Below are 21,746 nucleotides of genomic sequence, written 5' to 3' on the forward strand. Positions count from 1 at the left end.
GCAAGCCATGTTGCAAGTTTTTCCGTCAACTCCAAACTGGCTGTTGCTGTCAGTCGACGACGCAGAATACCCACCCCGCATCGTCTGATTATGTGACTTGATTCTGTGGTTGATGGCGTTGGTTTCACATCCTCTTTGGCATGTTTGAGGCCGGAAAACCAGAGCCGATGAAACCGCGCGATCGGCAAGCTGGAGGCAGGTTTATAATGGAAAGGGGATCTTAGGGGAGTCCCTGGGAATCGAAGGCGATCTTTCGGTACTCGTGGATATCTTGATTGTTTGCTTCGACGGAGTAGTTGAGTATATCTTCAAATCTTCACATCCTTCAAATTTCCCCTAACCTATTCGCCGCACCCAATCTCCGCATTGCGTTAACGAAGACATCCGCACTTCCGTATTGATTTGGAATCGGGAATCGGCAATGGGAAAGCGGGAATGTAGATTAGTTCAAGTGATAAGCATCCGACTGAGTAGAGTTTCGCTCCTGGTTGCTGATTCTTTTGACGGCTTCAATCCTACTTTTGGAACAGCCATTTGGTTATGATCCGAGCCCGGTGGCATGGCATGGACGAAAGGAAGCAGCACGATGGCAACCCCCAGTTTCGATTGACCAGATCCGTCTTCATCCTCGAGATGTCAACATGTCCCTGACAAGGAGTGCTTCGAGAACAATTATGCAACAAGAGGAAGAGCGCACAAACTTATCTGACGCAGCCTTGCATAGAATGATAAATGCACAAGAGATGTCAAGCCGGGTAGTAGGTAATAGAGAACGTGATTCTGCGTATCACATGGATAGATAGTTGTCTTCATAATATATAACTCTGCACACTGTACCACTGCGCAATCTGCTTGACACTTCAAGTGGACTGCTCGAACAAAAGCTACAAGATCTTGAGGCAGTGGAAGCCGTCGGAGCCGCTGAAGCCGTTGTAGCAGTTATTTATACCTTGTAGAAGTTGAAGCATATTACTCGAGTATATCCATTATGCTTTGTTTTCTATTCTTCGTAGCTGTGATAGTGGCCATGTCACCATGTCAACCAACCCCCACCATCCTCGCTTACTCGGACTGTGCTGGAGTTCTTTGGCACAGGCGAAAACCATCCATCCCAGCACCATCTACTACGACACCGTTCAACATCCAACACTCTACCATCAGACCCTTATTGATCCGAGCATTACGGTTCTATCCAACCCGCCCACAAACAGCCCTGCGTTTGTTTCTTCTCACCAGCTTGTGCGCTCACAGATTCGAAGATGTCTTGGCAGGGTGCGTGATCCCAAAAACAATTACCCCTCCGCCGACTGAGCTGACTTGGACATAATAGCATATGTTGATTCTAGGTACATCTCACTTGCATTTCGAGCCTCTACAATGCCGGATAGGATAGGATGAAGCTGACAGACTTTTAGCTTAATAGGCAGTGGCCATGTGGACAAGGGAGCCATCATCAGTGCTGCTGGTGATAGCGTTTGGGCTACCAGCGCCGGCTTCACCGTATGTTCTGGATCTGTGTCTTCATCCCCCCGCCCGTTTCCCTCGTGGGCAAATACCGGAGACAGAACAAATATGTGGCATGGACAGTGGAAAGGCTGACCTCCCCATAGATTTCTCCGACTGAGACAAAGGAGATTATTGCGGGGTTGAGCGGAAAGACAGACGAGCTATATGCAAATGGAATTCATGTGGCAGGCGAGAGATTTGTCCTCACAAAGGCAGAGGACCGGAGTCTCTATGCTAGAAAGGTATGCCAGCCGATGCACTTCCTGTGATGACTTTGAGCTATTCCCCCAAAGTTGTATCGTCACAGCAGTCATGCTAATGCGTGGAGTACAGGGTAGAGAAGGCATCGTTATCGTGAAGACCACCCAAGCCATCCTCATCGCTCACTACAAAGACGGCATGATCGCCGGGAACTGCGCGACGACTGTTGAACAACTGGCAGATTACCTCATCAGCACAGGCTACTAGTACAAAGACGATACACATGGAATGATGGGAGGGACATGGCAGTGTTCTGGGGCAGCATGATGCATAAACGCATAGGGCAACTTTCTTTGGCATGCATGGGCGGATACTAAGATGGTATCTTTATTGATTAATCGCTCGGCGGGGGCGGATCTCCGGGGGATGTGGATAGCTTTGCGGAGATGCCAAAAGGGGAGGGTAGAATGGGTTTGCATAGGTGGATGAATTGATGACTTCTCTTATATCTGCTGGGTGCACCTCCATGATTCCCTTGTGACTAGTTCTATGATAGAGCTGGGAGCTGGCTGTCTGAGAATCTTTGGCTCATGATCATAAGTCTATTATCTGATGGTTATGGGTCAAGCAAGAAGCCTGAGCTCTGCTTAGCTCTATATCTGCTAGTCCCACCCACCCTCTAACAAATCCTAAACGCCTACTCCATGATCCCATATAGTACACCTTATCGGACACATATCACTCAGGTATCATTCCAGCTCTCTCGCTTCCCAAACAAACCACATAAATATTCACAATGAACCCCCTTCCTTTCCCATCTACCCCATTTACACTCCCCCATCGTCCCCTTCACACAGGTAACTCTGAGTTTCCAACCCCGACACCCAACCGATCAACCGCGACGCCGATCCACGGGCCCACAACCGGCACATTCCTCGCAAACCCAGCAATCGTCCCTAAAAAGTCGCCAAACAGTATAAAAATCCCGTATAGTTCGACAAGAAACCCAATCAATGGCCAACGTAGTAGGATCAACAAGAGCCCGGCGAAGAAGGCAGCCGTTCCTTTGAGTTTCTGGCGACGGGCGAAGAAGAGGGCAGTTTTTTGGGGCCCGATTATTATGGTGAGACCGATGAGGAACAGGATCTATTAGTTGGGGGCGGCTGTTAGAGGACATATTTCTGTGGAAGGAGGGAGAGGAGAGATGTTACATTCCCCATTGCGAGCCTAGGGAATAGTATATTAGCTTCGGGAGAGAATAAGGAGGGAGCGGAGGGCACATACATAGCTCTATCGAAGAACAAGAACACCCCTCCTATAAGGAAGAGCCCGCCTGTTGTGCGCACCAAATAATCAGCGCTGGCCTACGGCGCCGAAGCGTCTGGTTACAGTGCCTAGGTACCTACCGCCTGAGCAGAACGCTACTCCGATTTCTAGAGGACGACATTGTTAGTCTATTCATTCCGTCTGTGTTTGCTTCTCTCGCCGATTGCTCTGTTGTGCTTTGCCCTGCTCGTACTCATTGTAACATGCTCCAAGTCGCACTACAACCATATGCATAACATTGAAAAGACAGTAAATGCACAAGGAACATACTTTGCGAATCCGATAACCACATTGAGGGCATTTTGACTTGATTTCCTTGGTGTCTTCCACAATAGAGTTAACGAAAAGAGAGGAGTTCCACGGGTATCAGAGGGGATTGTTCGTGTGCGCAATAAATCGTAACGGCTAGGGATGTGGTCGGGGTTTCTTGCTTCGTGGGACTGTATCGTAATTATTTGCGTAAGGAGGTTTGCGATAACAGCTGGCCTTGCTGAATATTTGCGAACGCGCTGCAGGCGGCAGGGATCCTCCCAACACGCGCCAAACCCTTTTGTTGGCGGTCTCTGCGTTTTCGCGATTTTGCTTTCGTCGCTTCGTTAATTTTCTGCCTCTCGGCTTCGTACAAAAGCATCATCGTCCCTCAACCTAAACATGTACACACACACTTCATACAGCTATCACGCATATATGTACAGCATGTATATGCATTGGAGTACTTCAATGGCCTGTGGAGTACCCAACTATTCTTCCGCTACTCCTGCTAAGGTTTGTATCTGCTGGTCACTCAAATTTCACCAGCACGAATCACTTTAATTCTTCACATTTTGAGGGAGGAAGTGGATTGTTTTCAAATACTCTCTACGGATTAATTGCCATGACGACCAGAGCTATATGTTCTGGTAACTGAGTCTATTCCCCCATATGTTCTCGGTACCCTGTCATCTTCAAGGCATATAAAAGATAACCTTGATCGCGATTAAGCCGGAGCGCCTTCTTGAACCATTGGTCGAAAGGCCAATGGTGGGTGGAGTGAGCTTGACTTTGTCGGTCGGACATCCCGAATCCATCCAGTTTCTGCTGCTGATGCCCAATAATGCGAGCTTCTGGTAGAATGTCTTCCTGGGGACAGACATATCCAGTTGCACCCAGGGCCTGGCCCCGAGGTGGCATTATAGAACCATATCCTATCCATTCAAGACCATCGTTCTCTGCCTTGATCCCAAATCCCATAATGATGCATATGCGAGCCAAAATGCCGATGTATATGTCGTTGAATGCCTTCCGGACTGCCCAGAAATACCTATTCTTCCCAACCCATCATTTCAGCACTGTATGTGCTCCCCTCGCCTCCAAATACTGCTCCGCAACACCTTGCCCCAACGTTCTAATCACCCCAAAAACCTCCTTGTTATGATATCTCAGCCTGGTCTTTGGATCCGTGTACGGCGCCGGTAGACCCGTAAGATCACAGTAGTGCTTAGGATGCGCAAAAGAAGGTGCAGCCTCAATATTCGTATACGTAGCATTTGGTGCCATGGAGAACCCACTGGTCCGCATATTCCTCTCTAAAACTAGCTTGGACAGGTTCCTCGATGCTTGAGCTAGGTTGGGCTGTAGTGTCGAGCTGGTGGTGGATGCAGGCGTGGTATCGCCGCCTGTAGAGACGGCGCTTGAATCGTCGGGGAGGGGGGTTGCAGCACCGCTATTTTCTTGCGTGGCCATTATCGAGGCTTCCTTTCGGACGGCGTCGCCGAGGATTGTTTTGATGTTCTTATTGCGACGTTGGTTGGGCTTCCAGTGAGGGTTACGGAAGGGCCGGTGGATGGCGTGGATGTCGAGTTGATCGATGAGCTTCTGATGAGCCTCCGCATCTGGAGTTGCTGGCGCCATGATGTATTCGGGATTTTGGGCGTGGGAAAATGCGATGAAGAGATACGCTGAGTTGTGAGAAGAGTTGTTCGATGCGTAGTGAGCTACTTTGGAGTTGAAGCTCCCTTGAAGTTCCAATCGGAGTGCTTGGCGAGATTGGGCGTCAAAATCGCCGTCGTCGTTCCCTACCTTGACGCGTTAATACCGGATCACGGTTTGGTCAAATGAACACAGACAGATAGTCATGGTGAGTAAGGGCGTCATTATTTAGTTATTACTACTAATAAGCTAAATAGGAAAGCCCCCATGAGCATCAGCAGAATCTCCTGCTCTCACGCATTATCACGAACGTGGTGAGTGTGTAAACATAACCGAACTGGACAGAACATTCAGCTAATTCCAACACAGGAGAAGCTCAATGAAGCTATTATGGTCCTGAATAAGAATCTCCAGGTTGATAATATTGTCTGATAATTCTACCCAGGTAGCTGTACTAATTTAATTTATAGGATATCAACATCCAGAATATGAACGTGGAGCTGGTGGCGCAAATGTTCAAGAATTACCAGTCCAATGTCCTCTTCCATCTAGAAGGTAAAGGACCACTTACAAATACTTCAAGATATGCAACTGATGTATGGATAGCAACCGACAACCTCAAAGACCCGTCGTGATGGGAGCTAGGCTATGGAGAGAAGCATTAGGACGATCCCGTCTGGGATTCGGGAGTTGGAGGTTCTTGGACAAACAGGCTGTCTAATGTAGGAATGATAAATGATAAAAATTCAATATCCGATGAAATAAATTGATAAATATGTACCCTATTCACACATGGCATATATACACTTTGACATTCATGCTCTCGACCAGCGCCTTCGCTGCATGGCCAGCCTTGTCAAGCACCCGGCCCAGCCTCGCGAGATTCGCCAAATCGACAATCGACGACCGCGAGACTTTGGCCGCCATTACTCGCAAACCGAATTCCCATCCCAACATTTGCTCGAAAAGTCGAGTCGAGGCTATATTTCAAATCGCCATTCAGTCTCTGCGATGTCCTAACAAGCGCCCATCCCCCGCCCTACAAGCAAGCTGAAGAAGATGGCTCCTTCAGCGACAGAACCGGCTGCCCAAGCCCCAGAATCAGAAAACACAATCCCACCACCTAAGCTCTACACCCCTCGAGAAACCCATTTCGAGCGATTCCAGAAGCCCCAGCCGGATGGGTATGCAGAAGCAGTATCCCGCGGCCCGGAAGGCGCAGCGATTGTGATAGACAATGGTAGCATTTCTCCCACCCACCAACTTCCTATGAAGTACTCCGTCGCTGATCACGATTGAACATGTAGGCTCCTCAGCCACCAGAGCAGGGTGGTCCTTCGAAGATAACCCTCGATTGAACATCACCCCTATCTTTTCCAAATACCGAGACCGCAAAATAGGAAAGACCTATTCTTTTGTCGGCGAGGATGTCTATGCCGACACTACAGCCCGAGGACACATGAGAAATGCGTTTGAAGCCGGCAGTGGAATTGTTAGTAACTGGGATGTCATGGAGCAGCTACTTGATTACACGTTTATTAAGTTGGGTGTCGACGGGGCGAATGGAGCTGTTGATATGCCGATTGTCATGACGGAGACTGTGGCTAACTTGGCCTATTCGCGGAAATGTAACATGCCCATTCATCCTCGTCCTTCTAAGGCTTTTGCTAATGGTGGACTATAGCTATGACAGAGATCATTTTCGAATGTTATCAAGCGCCCTCCCTGGCCTACGGAATCGACTCCCTATTCTCATACGATTACAACGACGGCAAGACTGGCCTTGTGGTGTCCTCCTCACATAGCTCAACCCACCTCATTCCCGTATTGAACTCCAAAGGAATTCTAACCCAGGCCGCGCGATTGAATTGGGGAGGCTCGCAAAGCGCCGAGTATTTGTTGAAACTCATCCGTCTAAAGTATCCAACATACCCCGGGAAAATCAACGCATCTCAGACGGAATACATGGTGCGAGAGCATTGCTATCTGTCCAAAAATTACGAGCAAGAATTGAGTACGTATCTCGATTGGACAGGTCTCGAGGACCGAGACCATGTCATACAGTACCCGTATACCGAAGAGGTCATCATACAAAAGAGCGAAGAAGAACTTGCCCGCATAGCAGAAAAGCGCAAGGAGAGTGGAAGACGCCTACAGGAACAAGCAGCAAAGATGCGTCTTGATAAGCTGATCCGCAAGGAGCAGGAGCTGGACTACTACCGCGATCTCCAATCCCGCCTTGCCGACCAGAGCAAGAAAGAAATAAAACGCATCCTCGACGCGGAAGATTTCAAAGACGAAGCCGCCCTCGAAAAGACCATTAAAGAGCTGGATAAATCTATCCGCAAAGCGCGTACTAAGGATGTCGGCGGTCCTGAAATCGAAGAAGAAGTGGAGGAGCCGGATTACAGCCTGCTCGAAACCCCCGATGATCAGCTTGACGAAGCCGGTATAAAACAGAAACGGCATCAGCGTCTCATGAAATCCAACAATGAAGCGCGCGCACGGGCAAAGGCGGAAAAGGAGCGCGAGAAAGCAAGGATTGCAGAGGAGCAACGACTTGACGATGAGAAGAGGGAAAATCACTTGGAAGCCTGGCTTGAAGAGCGTCGAGTGGCACGCTTGGATCTGATCCAGAAGATAAAGGACCGAGAGCGCTTGAAGGCTGATCTAGGGAATAGAAAGTCACTGGCGAGTCAAATGCGCATGAAGTCAATCGCGAACCTCGCATCTGACACCCCTACGAAAAAGCGACGGAGAGGAGGAGACGACGATACTTTTGGTGCAAACGATGATGATTGGGGTGTATATCGTCAGATCGCCACAGGCGAAGGGAGCGATGACGAGGAAGAGGAGGATCTGGGAACTACGTTGAAGAATCTCGAAGGCGACCTGCTGAAATACGATCCGGATTTTACGGACCAGCATACACTCGATGCGCAGACGGATTGGACGAAAAGCCTCATCCATGCATTCCTTAGGGGCCCGCGACCTTTCGATCCAAAGAGCCAGGCTGAAGCCCATCAGATTCATCTCAACGTGGAACGCATCCGTGTCCCAGAAGTCATCTTTCAGCCCAGTATAGCGGGGCTAGACCAGGCGGGAATCATTGATATCGCTGCAGATATACTCACGCACCGCCTCGGTAACCTTCCTTCAGCAGCCGCACCTAGTGATTTCCTGAAGGACATCTTCCTGACGGGCGGCTATTCAATGCTGCCCAATTTTGATGAGAGGATTAGAGAGGGGCTGAGGGCTCAGCTACCTGCTGGGGCTGAGATTGCTGTGAGGAGGGCGAAGGATCCGGTGCTGGATGCTTGGAGAGGGGCGGCGAAGTGGGTTGGGGGAGGGTCAGGGTGGAAGAGCGCGAGGGTTACGAGAGAGGAGTATCTGGAGAAAGGAGCGGAGTATTTTAAGGTACGTCTTTCTTTCTTTAATTCGTGGTGCAGTACGTTGAGGGAGAGTGAGGAGAGAAGAGCTAATCTTTCTAATAGGAACATAATCTGGGAAATGCTTATTCGTGAATGGGGAAAAACTAAACAGGTTGCGGTTTTAAGGTCACTAGGCGCACTATTAGATGTTCCTAAAAGGGCGACAATAATATGGATTTGCAAATGCATGGGTACTCTGATGTTACCGTGCTAGTAAGAATCGTACTTGATCCCTATAGATTGCCTTAAGAGAACAAGTAACTACGGAGTACTCTCGCCTCAAAAACAAAAACAGGCAAAGCAAAAAAAAAGTAACTGCCAACGCCATTCCCACACAGTTCCTGACCTATGCTCTCCGAAAGGCCGATCGAGGAACGGTCTGCTGAGTGAGCTGAATACTTGTAACGCCCCGAAATCCACCTGCGCCCCTCAACTCCAGAAGGTTAAAACAAGTGATAGCACAGCGATTTTACATGGGCACAGGAGCAGGTAAGCCATGAGGAGATTGTAGCTGAGAGCGGATGATCTCCTCATCGGCGGGCTCCTCGCCAGCGACATCTTTAGTATGCGCCTTGCGCTCATACTCCTCTTGGGGATGTTTCGCCGTGTTACTCAGCCCCGCCGCAGCGAGGTTCCTCGCCGCGGATGGATTCAGCGGATTCATCGGCGCCATAGCAGCAACGGGGGCGCCTCCACCGCCAGCATGATGTTGCACATGTTGCTCGGGGTGTTGACGTGGAGGATGGTGCGGATGTGAGAGGTTGACGTTGGGTGGTGGTTGCGGGTATTCGCCCTGGGACTCGAGGAGCCGGGATTGCAGGTGGATGATGTATTCGCGCAACGAGTAGTTCTCCCCTTGGATGGCCTTGTAGTTCTCTTCCAGCGCATGCATTTCTCGAACTTGCTCCTCGAGTTTCTTGATATATCCTTCTTTCCGTTGTCGAAAAGCGCGCTGGGAGGTTACGTAAGCCTTCAGTCAGGAGGGTTTGTGGTGGATGGATGACATGAGAATTGACAAAGCAACAAGACACCAGTTTGCACCTCAAGAACTTTTTCTTGTTTTTAAACGATCCTCCTCTTCACATAAACATCGCGGACAACGACACGAAAAAAAAGAACGTACCTGAGCTGCGCGATTCTGCGCTGCGCGCTTCGATTGCGAAAGCTCGCGCTTCCCGCCCTTACGACCATCGCCCATACTGTCATCGCCACCACTGTCACCCGCCGCGCCAGAGCTCATCATGCCTCCTGGAGGCCCTCCGCCTCCGATGGCAGGATCGATATTGTGATTCTGGGGGCTTGCGCTGCTCGATGCCGGGACGTCGCTGTAGCCATGGGGAGGTCCAGGACGCTGCTGGTGTGGGCGCTGTGGTTGCTGGGGCTGCTGAGGTTGCTGCTGCTGCTGGGAGGTGCTGATGACAGCGGCAAGCTGGGCTCTTAAGTCTAGAGGATGCGCCAATATCATGTCAGCAGGATACACCAGCAATACGAGGGGATGATGATTAGTCGTGGGCGGATGGCGAGCGCTGCCGGCAACAGCGCGCTCGGGGGAGGGATATTACCATTGTCTGCGCTCATGTCCTGCGCGGTCAGAGTAGTCAGCTTTGGTCAGTCTGGATATGTGTGTCTGTGTCTCGTTACTCGAGAGAGAGATATGGGGGGGAGGGTAGAAGAAGGATATGTTCCACGCCCAAAATGCAGATTATACTCCATTTTGCGCTGCGCTCTCCACTCCCGGCTGATGCTGATGGAGCAGAGAGGTTGGGGCACCACGTTTGGGGACAAGCAGAGGAGGGTTGGGTCGCGCAAGCAAGTAAGCAAAGCAGCAACAAGGCCAAGCAGTAGTGGGAGTAGTGGAAAGCAAGTAAGTACCTGAGTCTGCATGCTTTGAGGCATGGGCGCAGGCGCGAGCGACTGCATCCTTTGTGTGGAAGCGGTGGTGGTGGTGGTGAGGATGGGGACTTTGCGACAATGGCCGAATCGATCGAATGCCGGCCGATATATTATAAGGGCCTCGAGAGTCTCTTTCGTGATGCCAGGTAAGGTACGTTTCTGTGTCTGTCTCGCGCGTCTTGTTTGTACCTGGCTTGGACTTAATGATCCAATAATCTCCCTTTGGAGATCTTTTGGAGACTTGAATGAATGAATGACGGTCGGGAGGAATGCCGGCCGACGATGCACGTGACCCTCGGGGGAAGTGTGGGGCCAAGGCGTGACACGCTGACAGGAGACCCTCGGCTGATTAATCGTGTAACCACGTAGAGTCCGCGATATCTGGCTGGGCGAGTTAAAATATCGTATAATGTATAAATAACTATAAACAAGTATATCCCGACGAAAGAAGTCTTATGGAAGGTGTTGTTGCCCTGTGGACTGCTACCTAAATGTGTTCCCAGGTAGTGCTGGTCGGTATGTTATCTTAGTAATAACCGCAATCCTCCGCGCCGGCGCCCAACAGCTGCTTACGCATCGTCCTTCCAGCCACCTGACCTCGGCTTTAATCCAAGATGGTATAAGTACGTATTTCCTGCTCGTACAGTACTTGGTACAGCATGTACGGTACCTTGAGTTTGCCTCAAGATTGCGTGGATAAGATATACGACGTAGCCCGAATCGTTATTATTTTTAGCTACTGTACTCTGTAGCCGTCTATCTCTGTCTCGTAACGGGCAGTGATTACGTATCCCTCCCCTTTGTCGGCCGAAACCACGTCCCCGTCCCCGTCCGGGATCCACAGATTGCCATATTACTAATTAGTAAGTCATCCTCACCCATTACATCACACGGCCTGCCTTATGCCGGCCATGACTAATAACAAACGCCCCCCCTTTTTCCTGGGTTGTTTTGTCCGCGGCATATTGGAAGGTGGAAGGAAGGGAAAAGCTGACGTGCTCCGGCTGAGTCGCTACATATCTTATATCTTAACTCCGAACCCCCGGGGAACGGTGGTGGTGGTGGAGGTGGAGGAAGAATCAATTGACCATGAATAAGCGGGTATGTTTCGTACTGTAGACACATCATTGGTGTGGTGTTGCCGGGCGGACATGAATGCTAGATGGACTTTACTCCCAGTCCAAAAGATCGAGGTGGGATTTGGGGTATTGATATATTTGTTTTCAACGTTCAACTTTATATTACGTACCTTGCTCAACGGTGCGCATATCCCTGGGTACAGTTATCTAGATCCCTCCCTGGTATAGTAAAGAGGGAGAGTACATTACGGGAGATCTGCAAACGCCTGTGATGCTTACGGTTCATCATGCCATGTCCACGTATTATTATGTAGGCATGTAACACAGCGCATCTTGACATGCACGGTAGATGGGGATTGATACAGTCAGCATGTACACGCCTCGTCCTCCGTACTATAAATACCCGCTGGGGTATATCCGGTGCCTCTTGAAGTATTTCCTAAGAGTATTCTATTGGATTATAATAAGGCTCAACTCAATAGGCTCAATATAGGCGGCGCGTCCCCTTTTGTCTCTCAGTATGCTGTTCACAAAATACTACTTGCTCATCAAGTGATGCGTCATGTAGCGGCACTTGCACCACCTTGCCCACTTCCACTTGTATCTTTCCACCCATTCTTAGCACCAGGGTCCTTTTCCTTCTTCACATCAAACCCCTCAACCCTTGGAGCGCTTGGAATCTCGACCCCCATAATCTTATAGACCATCCCCAAATACCCATCACTCACGACCCAGACATCCATTTTCTTCTCATTCTTTCCAATGAACTGATCTTCATCTTCTGGAAGTTTAATCACGGCCCTCGCACTCGGTCCTCTCCGTCTATTACCACCACTATTACTGGTATTCCATCCGACCCTCTTGATGGCAATAATCTCGTCGCTCTCCTCCTTGCAGAGAAGAACGAACCAGCCTTCCGTTTGCGGTTTTGGGAAACGGGGCGCGTAGATCTTCCCATCTTTATCCGTTAGGGGATTCTGGCGGTCGAGATGTACGGTCAAGGATAGGGCTGTTACATCGCGGATGCTGATTTTGAGGATAGGGAGCATGCCGGCCGCTTTCTGGAAGCGGGGGAGCTGAGAGGGTGAGAGATGTAGCGCGGAGAGCGTTTGTTGGTATGCCGTTTCTGATTGGCCCGAAAGATCCTGTAGAGATAGCGGGAGATTCTCGTCGGTAGGCGCTGATATAGGTACTCCCGGAAGGATAGAGAGTGGGTAATCGGTGGGCCAGCGAGCACATTTGATGCACTGAAGCAGTGTAATCATCTGCATGCAGCTTGACAGATACCCCATTTCTGTGAGTACATCGATGCTAGCTTGGATGATACGGATAGCTTGGTCGAGCACGCTGGTTTGATCACCTACGTAGTCAGTGATGGGAAGGTCGATACGCGACATGTGAGCTTGCAGGAGGAGGAATGCCTTGACGTGAGGATCCCACATAGGAAGGCCGTCGAAGGCTGAGGCAGGGATGGTGAGGTTTTTGGAAAGCTCCGCGTTGATGAGATCTTCATTGTGACGGACCGGGAGCTCGTCATATTCAATCGCACTGGACATCCAGAACAGGACGTCGGCGAATGCTGCACCACGTTTAGCGTGCTTGACGAGATGGCGGATTGTTTTGTGGGATAGATAGTAGTAGCTCATGATCTTCCCCAAAGCTGTAGAATCCACGTCGCCATTATGATGGATCTCGAGACACTTTGACTCCGCTAGTTCTTCGAGAGACTTGTCGACCATCGAGATCATGTAGTCGTTTGCGAATTGTTGGGCAGCAATAGTGTTATGTTCTTCAGCTGATATCTCCAGTCCATAATACGTAGGATTCTTATGGAGGCGTCGGAAGAAGAATGTCCAGGTCAAATAATCAAGTGCATCTTGCTTCGTGGTGATTGTTTCAGCAGAAACCTCTGCACCTAAATGGTTGTCCAGAACATTGTGGAGCGATGACTCTACTGGAAAGCCAGTATGGAGGAAGTGTTTGTAGAAAGCCTTCTTTGAGTCCTGCGTGAAAATCCGAGCAATGCCAGATGTATCGAACTGTGGACGACCAGCACGACCTAGCATCTGAAGAACGTCGGTAAGGTCCATGTCCTTGTATCCTTCAATTTTGGCATCAAAGTATTGGGTTCCTTTGACAACGACTAGATGAGCTGGAAGATTCACACCCCAAGCCAGAGTGCTCGTGGCAACAAGAATCTGGATTTTGTTGTTGGCGAACAACTCCTCGGAGAGTGAACGATCTGATTCGACGAGACCAGCATGATGTAGACCAATACCAAAGGTCAGCGCTTCCTTTAAAGCTTCATCTTTAACTCGAGCGAGATTCAACTGTAAATCATCTTCTGACATCTTGAGGAAACGGCGCGGGTTATCTTCCATGCCGCAGAAGTTTATCAAATCCTTGGCTGTCAGTCGAGTCTGTCTTCGAGAAGCCACAAACACAATAACTGGTTTGTCAGGGCTATGGTTCTTGATTGCCAAAAAGGTAGGGCGATTCATCGATTGCATTAGAGGACAAAACCCTCGGACCTCAGGAAATCCATCAATGAAAGTCTCAAGAGGGACAGGGCGGACGCTATGACGGAAGTTAAAGAACCCCTCCTTTACCCCAAGCCAATTCCCCAAGTCCATGGCGTTTGCACAGGCTGTCGACATGCCCATGAGTCTCACTGAGTTCTTAGACTGTGCAGCAATATAATTCATCCGAGAAACAATGATCTCGAGAATTGGACCTCGGTCTCCGCCTAGCAAGTGGATTTCGTCGATGATAACCAAGCTAACTTGTCTCACGTAGCCTCTGGAGGCCCATCCTCTAGAGATACCATCCCATTTCTCGGGGGTGGTTACAATGATGTCCGCATCTCGGATGGTGCGAGTATCAGGGGTATTGTCACCTGTCAGTTCTACTAGCTTCAGACCCATCTGGCGTGTGAGGCGGGAGCCCCAATCTTTGACACGCTCACGGACGAGTGCTTTCATAGGTGCTATATAGACCACTTTCGAACCAGGGTTTTCCCTAAACGCCCACCACATGGCTAATTCGCACGCAATTGTCTTTCCGGATCCAGTAGGCGAGCCCAGAAATACATTGGCAGGTGAGTGATATAAACAATGGAAAAGCTGCGTCTGCATGGGGTTGAAGAATTGGAATCTCTTGCCATATATCTCCTCCAAAGCTGGATTCTTGAGAGCAGAGACAGGTAGGGGTTGAAGATTCAGAAGATCCGTATACACGCTCTCTGTGTCTGGCCTGATCAGATGCTGGAACGAGATAGGGTGAACAGTTTCTGCGCCGAGCCAGCGATCGGAGACCGCCCTAACATATATCTGAGTTGGCAGTGGATCTGCGAGCGGAATTGTGAAATTGAGCTCATGGTCGTCATACAATTTCCTTCGATTAAGGATGAAGAACTCATGGTGATAGATCTCTGATGTCTCCGAATTCTCGACCCAAATCCAATAGCTCTCCGAGGTTCCGTGATGGCGGTCATTCCAACGGAAGTCTGGGGTTAAATATAAACGGATCCTGAGAACATTTCTGTTTAACGGGGCAATTTCTGATTCGATGCTAATGGTCGGGAAGTTGTCCAAAAGCTTAGAGATCGTTTTTCCTGCCGAAAAATTATGAACCAAGGATCCAAGCTCAGCAGGTTCCATGTCTCGTAACATCTCGATAGACATTCCACTGGCCTCCAATTGGGTAAGCACCGGCTTAGAAAGTTCGAACTGCTGCAGAGGATGCTGGAATGCCCAGATTCGCTTCTCGATGGACTTGCATAGTGAGAGCAAGACAAGACACTGATGGCCCCACCGTCGATTCAATGCAATCATAAAGAGTGCTCTACAGATCCTGGCAGATTGTTGAGCGATATAATTGCAGTCGTTAGATAATGCAAAATCTTCGATGTTGGCTCTAGAAATATAAGATTGCAGAAGGATATTGGTCTTTGCTTCGGGGGTATCGATGCCTTCAGCCACTTGGCAAGGGGAGAATTTCTCGTCCCGTAAGTTGGTGAGTTCCTTGGCTTCAGTGTCCCTCGACTGGATGTTGCCAAATTCCCCGCTCTTCGCAATCATTTTCAGAACATCTGCTTCTGTTGCTTGAGGCTTCATCATATCATTAAAAATCTCAATGCTAGTGTTGAGAACATAGAATTGGCTTGCAATCCGGCCGATATCCTTACTTCGGAGGTCTTCAGTTGTCGCATTGAAAATAATCATCTGGCGCTGCTGAAGGATCGTTGCAGCTTGTATGACTAGCTGTCGCCGGCGCTGAACAAGATTTGGGTCATCTCTCTGCTCCGCCCAGTCGATCCCATAAGATAGGGGGTTTCGCTTCATTCGAACGAAGAGGTAGGAATACCCGAGCCATTGAACTGCTTCTGGAATTGAAGTGACAGTGCCCAGGGCGATTTCAGCGTTTAGATTGTCTATCAGATGTTTTGAGAACCGGGATTCGATAGGCACCTGTGCTGTGACGGCCGTTAGGTAATGGTGGAGTTTGTCTTGTGTGGTGCAAATCATCCCAATACCAGTGTCTTCGAATTGAGGTCTACCAGCGCGACCAAAAATTTGGAGAACGTCTAGGATTCCGAGGTCGATAAATTTACCATCTTGGGCACTGTATACCTGAGTCCCTTTGATAATAACTGCAGCGGCAGGCAAGTTGACACCCCACGCAAGTGTAGCTGTGCAGCAGAGGACCTTTAATACGCCATTTCCGAAAAGTCTTTCCATTAGGTTCCGGTCGGAGCGCGCCATACCAGCATGATGAATGCCAATACCTTTCGGAAGCAGATCACGAAGTTCTCGGCCTTTTGAGGACTTAATATCTTTCAACGCTGCTTCATATTGCGGATGACTGGTCGGATCAAAGAGGTCAACGCACACTTGCTCGACCGCCTTCTGATAGAGCATATTTGCTGTATTATGGGTATCCTTCCTGGAATGAACGAATACCATTACTTGATGGTCGCATTCCAGCATTTCTCTCACCTTTTCGAAAGCTGTGTTATCGATATTGGCTCGAGAAGCCATGGTCCCTGCCTTGCCTTTAACTCCAATAAAATGCTGTTCCAGAGGAACGGGCCTAAAACTGGCATCAAAATAAAACAGGCCAGCATATCGATTGACCTTGAGGAAATCGGCAACATCGACATAATTAGGAAGGGTCGCTGATAAACCCACAATCCTGATAAGGGATTGGGTACTCTCGACCTGGCGTTCCGTCCTGGCTACAAGTGACTCGAGGACCGACCCGCGGTCGTCGTGAAGCATGTGAACTTCATCAATGATCAACAACCGGACCTTCTGTACGAGTTCTGTATCGCCAGTCCCCTTCCGCGTCACAACGTCCCATTTCTCGGGTGTCGTGACGATGATTTGGGTCTGAACGATTTCCTTCTTGGTGAGGTGCATATCTCCAGTCAGTTCTCGGACCTGAATCCCAAGCCAAGAAAGACGACTACCAAGCTTCTGAGTGATTTCAGCTGCAAGGGCCTTCATAGGCGCTATGTAAACAATTTTAAAGTCCTCCGTGCTCACCACAAAATCAGCAGATTCTGGCTGTTCGGCTGGACTTGGGCTGGCATTTTGACCAATAGCATGAAGAACAGTGAGCATTGCTGCGTCGGTTTTACCCTAGAACGGATCAGAAAATTGGCAGTACTTGGGATAGATACCAACTTACAGCTCCAGTTGGGGCACAAATGAGCATGTTCTCGCTCGTCTGATATGCTACAGGATAGACGAGACTCTGCATACGGTTCAAGGTTTTGTAGCCCTTGAAGGTTCGCCGACAGAGGCCGTCCATTTCAGAAACCTGGACGAGTTTGCGACCAGCCCCAAGAGTGCCAACCTTGCCTGCGGGAATAATGTACTCTTCATATTTCTAGGAATGGTTAACCTATATGATGAGAGCGTATAGAGATATCTTAGGAGAGTGATATATATTTCAGATGTGAATGGCTTTCGGGGTGCTGGGTTTGATATTTTCAAGCAACCGTGAAAAGAAATAAGAGCGTATCACTTACATCGTGCTCTTTTCTCTCATGCCCGGTTGGTAATGCATACTTCTTTCCTTTTGAGTCGAGAATATTGCCCGCGGTAGGATGGGATGTGTATACATGAGGATACTGGGGGGCATCTCGGTTGAGGCTCGGTCCCAAGACAGCATGCTTATGCTCGTAGTCCCGTTGTCTCAGGGCTTCTTCGCGTTGGCGTTTCGTTTGGAGCCCTCCAAATATGCTGTCGCCCTGCTTTGTCGAAGATGACGAAGGAGCAGTAATCTCTCCTCGGTGTGAAATTAGTTCGATAACAAAATCCAGATCATCAAAACCAATGATATCAGTCAGGGTTGACTGGAGCTCCTCTTCGCCGCTATCCGAAGCCAAAAGTGCCGTGATCTGCTGCTCAAGGTCGTCTCCCGAGAGTCCTTGTTTCCTTGATGCAAAGGCGAGACATTGGCTTGTGAGCCATTCTGGCCCGTACTGTCCAGCGTTCAAATCCGGGAACTGATCTTCGTTGAGATCGCTACTGTAGAATTCTTCCTCAGAATCGCTGATAAAGTCCCACACGTCACCACCACTATTTCCAGATGTAGATTCATCATCTTCATCAAAAGGGATGTCAGATTCATAAGACGCGTTCATAGCGTCGGTAGGAGGCAATTTTAGATCGGCCAATGCACTCCGCATGGCTGCTAATTGTGTTTGCCATCGTGCTTCGGCTGAGTCCAGAGCGGCAGGAGACATGACTGCGATAGTATTCCAGGGGCTGAGATCTTAATATACGAAGTACGCTCGCGATTAATCAAGGTATAGGGTTTGCTCGGAAATGAGGATGCAGCAGGCAGCAAGCCGTGAAGGACGGTGATGATATATTTGGGCCTGACTAACACCAGTGTGCGAAGTAATATGATAAGGAACCAAGGTACGAGTACTACGCACACGTAGGTAATTAATAAATCCAGTCAGTTGCAACGCCCGTGCGCACCCCTAACAACACATTGCCTACAATGTCAACAACTTCTTTAGAACCATATTTATCAAAAATTATTTAATCGGCCTACTAATCGAAAGAACTGTGCCTCCGACTGAGTGTATGACTCCCAAATGCAATGCAGTTGCTTCTGCCTCCGCTGTGTTTATATCTTGTGTTTACTAGGTTTCGTCAAATGAACGAAGCACCCTCACCTCTCCGAGGGTGAATTATAGTGTGGTTTGTAGGCCTCCTTGCCTCAAGTAATGATAATTGGAAAGTGGATACAATATTTCTACAATGTCCTAGGGCTTGCTGCTAGCTCCGTCCGATGTTGGAGAGCTTCGCTGAATCTCGAAACCCCTATTCCTGAGCCGCTTTGGCCAAATGCCGCTCTTCCCCGGCGCCAATATGCCGTTGGGGTCTAGAGCATCTTTGAGTGTCTCGTTGAACCTCAAAGTGGAGTTGTTATTCCAGTTGTAGACGCTGGCGATTTGGTCCATGAAGGCAGTATGGGTTCGGTACTCTCCATAGCCCTGATTACATTAGCTCATACAATAAACAGGACGAAGAGACACCCACAAGCTTGGCAGCATCATCAATAAGAAGCTCAATACAGCGATGTGCCCTCCGACGTGAGTCCGGGTCAGTCTTATCAAAGGTCAGGCACACTTTGATTCTGGTGAGTAACAATACCATCGAAAGCGGAGGGTTCACTCACCGATATGGTGTAGCTCTCTCCAACCAACAACGAATGTTCCAATGTAGTCAAACCCAAATTCATGGAACCGTCGCTTGACCATTTCGTACTGCCTTGAGGCATCCGCACCAGTGACTGGCGAAATGGGCGAGAACCCAAGCAGAGAACCATTCTTGCATGTCCAATCCAGCCATCCGAGCTCGTAAGTGTTGGGGATGCCCTTCAGTGTCTCCTCTCGCATGTGCAAGACCTTGGCCTTGGGTTCCTTTTCGACGTCTGCAGCGAATTGGAAGCTCGCCTGACAATGTTAGTAGAAGTTTTCCGAAAGGCTTGCGATGAGTAACATACACCAGGGACTGTCATCAACGTGCTTCTAATCACTTCCCATTGCAACTTTCTCATTGGCTCTGGGCCATATAGTGCACCATAGATATTCCAGCGCCCGACACCAATTTTCTTAGCAATCTCATCGACTTCGGTTTCGGTAAGGACCTCTTTGGACAGGCTGTACTCGGCCTTTTGAGCATAGACGGCTGCATCGATCAAGGTGTTTCTGATAGTTGGTGCATTCTGGATAACCATATTCAGGCGCAGAACTCTGATCTTTTCAACAATGGCAGGCAAATCGGCGTCGTTAGGGAAGCTAAAGACGTATGCTTGGTTCCCAAGACGCAATACATGTCATTAACAAGAATCCTCTAGTAAACGAGCTAAGAACTTACGCCTGGATCTGGCATGAGCCATATACCCAGTTTTGTGACAATTCCAAAGTTGGACTGCGAGAAAATTCCATCGGGGTATGGACCGTAGCCTATTGTACATTCCTTAAGTTAAGAAGACTCCTCCGTCACTCGCCCTGATTCAGCGTACCATATTGAAAAAGCTGCCATGTGTTGTTCTCCGGCAGAGAACCCATTCCGGTACGTATGATCTCGCCATTCGGAAGAACAACTTCCATGCCACAATGCATCGAGAAATGTTCACCGTACGGGGTGTACCCTGCTCCTCGATCAAGAGCATTACCGACAACGGAACCACCACCTGACGAGAATGGTGAGCTGATGGCAAGTATCAATAACTCGGGGTGTACCACTTACCGAGATCTGGGCTATCAATCCACAAGTGCTTATGGCCATTATTCTGTAGGTAACCATAGAGCGAAAAGTATGATACACCTGGCTCTAAAAGAGCCGTAGCATGCTCATCGTCAATATTAAGTACTTTGTTCATCCGGCCACCCATGTCAAGGACAACACTTCCTCGAAGTCGTGGTGCAGCACCACCATAACCTGAGGTAACCAGTTATTGTTAAGTGACTGAATCCGCTTAGAGTCATACATACCAAGGTTACGTCCTCGAGAGATAGGCCATAATGGCACGAGATACTTGTTGGCTAATTTTACAATGGCTGAAACGTCTTCAACACTACCTGGAACAATGACTGCGCTTGCAAGAAATGTGTCTTTCTCCAAACAATAAAAGAGATCGTGTTCTCGGGGAAGATTGAAATAATGACCATCCGAATCCGGCATCATCTTGGCCGCGGTTATGATTTCGAGATTCTCGCTGCCAACGACTTTGCGCATCTCATCCATAGCAGCGACGAAAGATTTGGCGTCCACATCGGGAGGAAGGATGAAATCGGCATCTTTGATGCTCTCCTGTGCCGGACTCATGATGGAATACAGTATACTATGAGCAATCGTGTTATGGTGAAAGGAACAATAGACAAGCCGGGGTTGAAACGAATAGAGATTTGATTTGGGAGGGCTCGACTACCGTGGTTATCAAACGCTTGCTTGCGATCAACATTGAACGCTGGGGTGGTTCCTTGGATATAGTCTATAGACCACCCAGCAACCAGATCCCGATGCAGTGATGCCCCACGATCAGCACTGGGATGGCCCTTCTTAGGGATGACCCACGGTTTAGGGTGCGGGGAGATGTTCCAAGGCTCTATCAGACGTATTAGGAGCTCTACAGGTCTACTAACCCGCGGCCTGCCTTCAAATTACCGCTGTTGGAACTTGGAAATGTTCAAAGCACAGAGCCCGGACGGCGGGTGTGGGGGATGGGGACAGAGGGTTTAGGTTCAGGCCATGCGGGGCGACTCGGATCGTGCTGGAGGTTAGGTACTACAGAGTAAAGGGAGGTGAAGTATGCATTTTTTTTGTACTACTGGTATCCCTCGGCCGGCTACTCGGCTGTGGTGCTTTACTCGTAGGTTGCAACTAGTTAATTCATGCGAACAGCTTTAATTACTTACCCCTTTGGTAGCTCCATATCCTGATCCTACAATCCAGAAGCTGTATCTGTTTTCTTTTAAGCGCCTATATCGTTCAAATTTACTAGCATAATCACTTGCTGTAAAGCTTTTATTAGTTAAATTTTTGTAGGCACTCATTGTATATAAGGGGGGAATTTTCCCCTTAGACAACTAGAGTCTACTAGTAATATTGTAAGCCTGGACATCTAAACACGTCCGTAGAATGATCTCACGGATGTATACATAGGTATACTTCGTTACTTGTCGAACAGGTTGGTAACGCTTGCTTACTGTAATCCCTTCTCTATATATTGCTCTAGGAATGCCAACTTCTTAATCATTAATGCAGAGCAAAGATCTATAATCATATATCCATAGCGTCAAAAATAATATAACAAAGCGCGAGTTCTTTATTAGTCTATCAGTTTGTCCACGTCGTTTCATCCACCCTCTCTC

General features: G+C 48.9%; 8 protein-coding genes across 8 annotated transcripts; 4 read left to right on the plus strand and 4 right to left on the minus strand.

Moving 5' to 3' along the window:
- Positions 1 to 1,035: 1,035 nt before the first annotated feature.
- Positions 1,036 to 1,974, plus strand: BP5553_09653 (uncharacterized protein; the record flags this gene model as incomplete). The annotated part of the gene is made up of 5 exons (XM_032018276.1): positions 1,036 to 1,272; positions 1,331 to 1,346; positions 1,424 to 1,500; positions 1,611 to 1,748; positions 1,840 to 1,974. 5 exons carry the CDS (start codon positions 1,036 to 1,038, stop codon positions 1,972 to 1,974), a joined length of 603 nt encoding a protein of 200 aa, XP_031865575.1.
- Positions 1,975 to 2,503: 529 nt separating this feature from the next.
- Positions 2,504 to 2,860, plus strand: BP5553_09654 (uncharacterized protein; the record flags this gene model as incomplete). The annotated part of the gene is made up of 1 exon (XM_032018277.1): positions 2,504 to 2,860. The coding sequence occupies one exon, from the start codon at positions 2,504 to 2,506 to the stop codon at positions 2,858 to 2,860; it is 357 nt and encodes a 118-aa protein (XP_031865576.1).
- Positions 2,861 to 3,942: 1,082 nt separating this feature from the next.
- Positions 3,943 to 4,923, minus strand: BP5553_09655 (uncharacterized protein; the record flags this gene model as incomplete). Its single annotated transcript, XM_032018278.1, has 2 exons — positions 3,943 to 4,333; positions 4,391 to 4,923. The coding sequence occupies 2 exons, from the start codon at positions 4,921 to 4,923 to the stop codon at positions 3,943 to 3,945; spliced, it is 924 nt and encodes a 307-aa protein (XP_031865577.1).
- A 223-nt stretch (positions 4,924 to 5,146) lies between these two features.
- Positions 5,147 to 5,576, plus strand: BP5553_09656 (Uncharacterized protein; the record flags this gene model as incomplete). The annotated part of the gene is made up of 5 exons (XM_032018279.1): positions 5,147 to 5,149; positions 5,199 to 5,255; positions 5,311 to 5,355; positions 5,412 to 5,496; positions 5,548 to 5,576. The coding sequence occupies 5 exons, from the start codon at positions 5,147 to 5,149 to the stop codon at positions 5,574 to 5,576; spliced, it is 219 nt and encodes a 72-aa protein (XP_031865578.1).
- Positions 5,577 to 6,000: 424 nt separating this feature from the next.
- Positions 6,001 to 8,465, plus strand: BP5553_09657 (Uncharacterized protein; the record flags this gene model as incomplete). Its single annotated transcript, XM_032018280.1, has 4 exons — positions 6,001 to 6,181; positions 6,249 to 6,569; positions 6,626 to 8,358; positions 8,436 to 8,465. 4 exons carry the CDS (start codon positions 6,001 to 6,003, stop codon positions 8,463 to 8,465), a joined length of 2,265 nt encoding a protein of 754 aa, XP_031865579.1.
- Positions 8,466 to 8,841: 376 nt separating this feature from the next.
- On the minus strand, positions 8,842 to 10,292 carry BP5553_09658 (uncharacterized protein; the record flags this gene model as incomplete). Its single annotated transcript, XM_032018281.1, has 4 exons — positions 8,842 to 9,324; positions 9,496 to 9,815; positions 9,935 to 9,953; positions 10,245 to 10,292. 4 exons carry the CDS (start codon positions 10,290 to 10,292, stop codon positions 8,842 to 8,844), a joined length of 870 nt encoding a protein of 289 aa, XP_031865580.1.
- Positions 10,293 to 11,904: 1,612 nt separating this feature from the next.
- Positions 11,905 to 18,098, minus strand: BP5553_09659 (p-loop containing nucleoside triphosphate hydrolase; the record flags this gene model as incomplete). The annotated part of the gene is made up of 3 exons (XM_032018282.1): positions 11,905 to 16,986; positions 17,036 to 17,236; positions 17,379 to 18,098. The coding sequence occupies 3 exons, from the start codon at positions 18,096 to 18,098 to the stop codon at positions 11,905 to 11,907; spliced, it is 6,003 nt and encodes a 2,000-aa protein (XP_031865581.1).
- A 531-nt stretch (positions 18,099 to 18,629) lies between these two features.
- Positions 18,630 to 20,700, minus strand: BP5553_09660 (uncharacterized protein; the record flags this gene model as incomplete). The annotated part of the gene is made up of 8 exons (XM_032018283.1): positions 18,630 to 18,860; positions 18,907 to 18,995; positions 19,046 to 19,322; positions 19,373 to 19,594; positions 19,747 to 19,835; positions 19,895 to 20,065; positions 20,122 to 20,313; positions 20,367 to 20,700. The coding sequence occupies 8 exons, from the start codon at positions 20,698 to 20,700 to the stop codon at positions 18,630 to 18,632; spliced, it is 1,605 nt and encodes a 534-aa protein (XP_031865582.1).
- Positions 20,701 to 21,746: the final 1,046 nt, after the last annotated feature.

This window comes from Venustampulla echinocandica, assembly GCF_003357145.1.
Source record: "Venustampulla echinocandica strain BP 5553 chromosome Unknown scaffold_11, whole genome shotgun sequence".
Lineage (NCBI taxonomy): Eukaryota > Fungi > Ascomycota > Leotiomycetes > Helotiales > Pleuroascaceae > Venustampulla > Venustampulla echinocandica.